At 39.4% G+C, this 3,432-nt stretch overlaps 1 protein-coding gene across 2 annotated transcripts; it reads right to left on the bottom strand.

The window, feature by feature from the left end:
• Positions 1-1,463: 1,463 nt before the first annotated feature.
• Positions 1,464-3,200, bottom strand: Sec22 (vesicle-trafficking protein SEC22). 2 transcript variants are annotated; one of them, XM_065236459.1, is made up of 5 exons: positions 3,096-3,200; positions 2,822-2,982; positions 2,647-2,756; positions 2,322-2,577; positions 1,464-2,256 (listed from the first exon to the last, which is right to left on the bottom strand). In XM_065236459.1, exons 2-5 carry the CDS (start codon positions 2,894-2,896, stop codon positions 2,062-2,064), a joined length of 636 nt encoding a protein of 211 aa, XP_065092531.1. In that variant the 5' UTR covers positions 2,897-2,982; positions 3,096-3,200; the 3' UTR covers positions 1,464-2,061. The 2 variants fall into 2 exon arrangements, with proteins under 2 accessions (XP_065092531.1, XP_065092523.1); XM_065236451.1 differs by lacking the exon at positions 3,096-3,200 and having other exon boundaries at positions 2,822-3,062.
• Between the last annotated feature and the right edge of the window lie 232 nt (positions 3,201-3,432).

Genomic DNA, 3,432 nt, shown 5'->3' with positions numbered 1-3,432 from the left:
ATCTTGTTTTGCGTACTGAGCACCAATTGGTGCATTAATGCTACCGACGCCAGGGAGGCAGCTCCCACACCTGGACCCTACCTATCGACCCATCAACTCATGAACCGGGGACCAACGGCTTTACTTCCCTTCCGAAGAAAGGCGTGATCAAAGATGTTATACCTCCCTCAGAACATCCCGGCGGCGCCGACTGGGATTAAACCCAGGCCTGCTGGGGTGAGAGGTAATCACGCTTTACCATTACACCACCGGCGCCGCTACTCAGTATTTGTTATCTTGCCATTTTTTGCTGTTACTGATAGACGTTCGCAGAATAATAATTAAAAAAAAAACGCAATGAGGTACCTCCTCAACAGCAATGATTCATTAGTTCAACTTTATCTTCCAATTTTAGTTACAACCTGAAAAACGATAATCTGTGAAATAGGTTTTCCGTGAAATAGGGGAAATGGCTCTAATGTTGGCCTATGGATCTAAGATTGGGCCCATCGCTAAAAATCTGCTATTTATCAATTTTATCTAGATGAACGTGTCATTGGGACGGTACTAATGGATATTTTTGGTAGCTATTGAAAATTTGGTCGATTGCTGAATATATGTATGGGCCCAAATTAGGGGCATTTAGGCCGACATTGCATCCATTTCCCCTAGTAATCGTTTTGTTTTCCAACCAAACAACATTTCTGTTGATGTTACCATATCCACATGGTAACATGGTAAATTTGAAGTATTCTTTAAACCATTAATGTTATCAACAATAGGTCGTATGAATAAAAGCGTTTACTTTACTTTTCCCGTAAGAATAGCACGGGAAAGTAAAGTAAACTATTTTTATTCATACGGCCCAATACTATATAAAATTTTATGTGGAGCATAGTAATTTTGCATTCAAAGTGTTTTTATGTTACTTCATACGCGAAGTTTGCAATTGTCATGGTTGGTTGGAAATGCTATCTAACATGAAGCTTTAGTGTGATAATTTATTAGCTAGAGAATGATATTTAGAAGAGGGTAGGTAGATAGTTCCGTTAGAGTACGGCAGTATGCAAATTGAATAGAAGTCGACCGTTCAAAGTCAGCCTGTAGATTTGAAGACATACTTTAAATCTCCGCGTACATCGTACGGGTTAGGCAAAGAGTGTGCGTTTGACTTTGTACTGTCGGCCCTTCGCTCATTTTCAACTTCTATTCAATTTTCATACTGCCGTACGCTACTATGCTCGACGAAGAGATTCGATCATCGCGTTTACGCCCTTATGCATGCTCACTGTCGAATTGTACAAACTATAATTTTTTGTTAGTACATCAATCGACCTTGTAAAAATTCAACTGAAAATTAAATGTACCAAATTCAATAATTTTGACATAAGCATTTATACTTAGCGAAGTAAACAGTTAAGTAATGCCTCAAGAAATAAATCGTTCTTTTATGAATATTCAAGTAGTTTATTTCTCACTGTAATAAAGTAAAATTGAATGGTTTACATGCCTTAGGAAGTACTGCAAAACAAGTACAGTAATATTATTTTGATAACTAATGTCGGAACACAAACATAAATATCCTTTTTTTTACTTAACGGAATATGTGATATACACTATATTAGATTCCTCGATAGTTTTTCGTTTTTCCATTTGTTTGTAGTTCTAAGCCGTGCTTCAAGTAGTCTTTCATTTGAAATATTTACAACTGTTTCATTTGTTTCTATAGTTGAAAGGACTGCTACTACAAACAGTAAGTGTTGTCATACAGGAATAGTATAGAAAATTATTGGATGGGAGCTGTAACTTCACATAAACAAACAATAAACAGTAGGTTCACTATCCCTATAACTCATTTAATAAAACTGTAACCAGCACACAGTACACTTCGATACTTTCATTTAACCTGTTGCATTTAAATTTGGCCCAAAACATGTCTAAACGTCCTGCATTTCCACCATACCCTCTAAACTATGCTCAATCAATTTCACTTCCTCCAGTTGCAGTTTCATATCACTCAAAAATGTGTCATTATCATTCCTCCATGCTGCGCATAGTTATTAATTTAGGGAATTGGCGAGATTAAATGACCCAAAAGTATAGAATGAACACTATTATTATTATTCCGGCGACGGCTCCCTTTACGTACAGCGATTTCCGGTTCAAATAGGTGGCATCTTTCTTGTACTTTTGGGACAGCATCGAGAGGTTTTGCGTTTTTGTGTCCAACTCTGAGAGAACTGTGCCACGCTGCAGAACATCGTCTATGTTTTGGACCTACAATTGAAACCATCACAATTTAGTGACTGCCATGAACTTGCCAAACCAATCCAGGAACTTACCATTATCCGCTGCACATCCTGCAGCTGCGTGTTGATCGTGTTGATGTTCCTTCGCCTGTCGGTAAGCGATTTCTTTGCCTTCTGGATGTAGATATCAAACTCAATGAAAGCATAAGGCCGGGTGACGGAGTTCACCTTCCGACCGTAGTTATTGTGGAATTCTTGAGCAATGTCCTCCAGGTAGTTGAATGCAATCCGTTTGGAAAACATCTTATCACAGAGCACCAGATAGCAGACCTCATTCTCAATCAGGTAGCTACAATTGTAAAATTTTGATTAGAAGATGACGTGATTGTTTCGCACAGTGCGATAAGAATGTACATACTGAAACAAATATGGACCAGTTTCGATGCTGCAGCGGGCCGGGGAGTTTGGTCCAAGCTTACGGAACAGCATCTTGGCCTGATTCTGGTATTCCAATACACTCCTTCCAGACTGAAATGGTAAACCGATCTCTCGAGAAAATTGCATCACCTCATAAACTTGTTAAACACCCTTACCTGCTCATCTTCCTGCATCGTCCCAACCAGTGGAAGACCGTCGACGACCCGGGCAATCATCGTCATCAGAGCCATTTTCGGAGGAATAAGATACTACTCACCCGTTCGGTTCAAAATAAAACACCAGCAAAATTTCGCAACCAAAACCAATATCCGTTCGGCTAAAAGAATGATTTTATCAGTAGACTAAACAAATTCGCTATAAACATAGTACTGTATTGCTAGTTGATTGGGGAAGATTGGCTAATAAAAATATAATAAATCGGTCCCGTACAATATTCCTGCTTGATTTCTAGCTAGCGATGACGATGAATGTATGATGAGACGATCACCAAAATCTCCAACACGTCACCTGCGAAAGCGAATCCGCTACAAAAAGTCAACAAAATCCGAAAATGAACACCTGCGTGACAAACAGAGGTGGTCGAGAAGGATGAATGTGTCAGAAACTGTGTGTTTTGGAAGCAGAGTGCGAGGGGCACTAAGATGGCGATTATTGCAAATGTAATCACACTCATTTAATGTCGTTTTCGTTATTGCGGTGTATGCTGGGGGGGGGGACGTACTGTGATATCAGCCTACTGATCATACTTGTATGAAACTGGTTCCAT

Source organism: Ochlerotatus camptorhynchus, unplaced genomic scaffold, assembly GCF_037179485.1.
Source record: "Ochlerotatus camptorhynchus isolate MF236.1 unplaced genomic scaffold, CSIRO-AGI_Acam_v1.1 ptg000041l, whole genome shotgun sequence".
Taxonomy (NCBI): domain Eukaryota; kingdom Metazoa; phylum Arthropoda; class Insecta; order Diptera; family Culicidae; genus Ochlerotatus; species Ochlerotatus camptorhynchus.
This window is presented reverse-complemented; position numbering and strand designations above follow the sequence as displayed.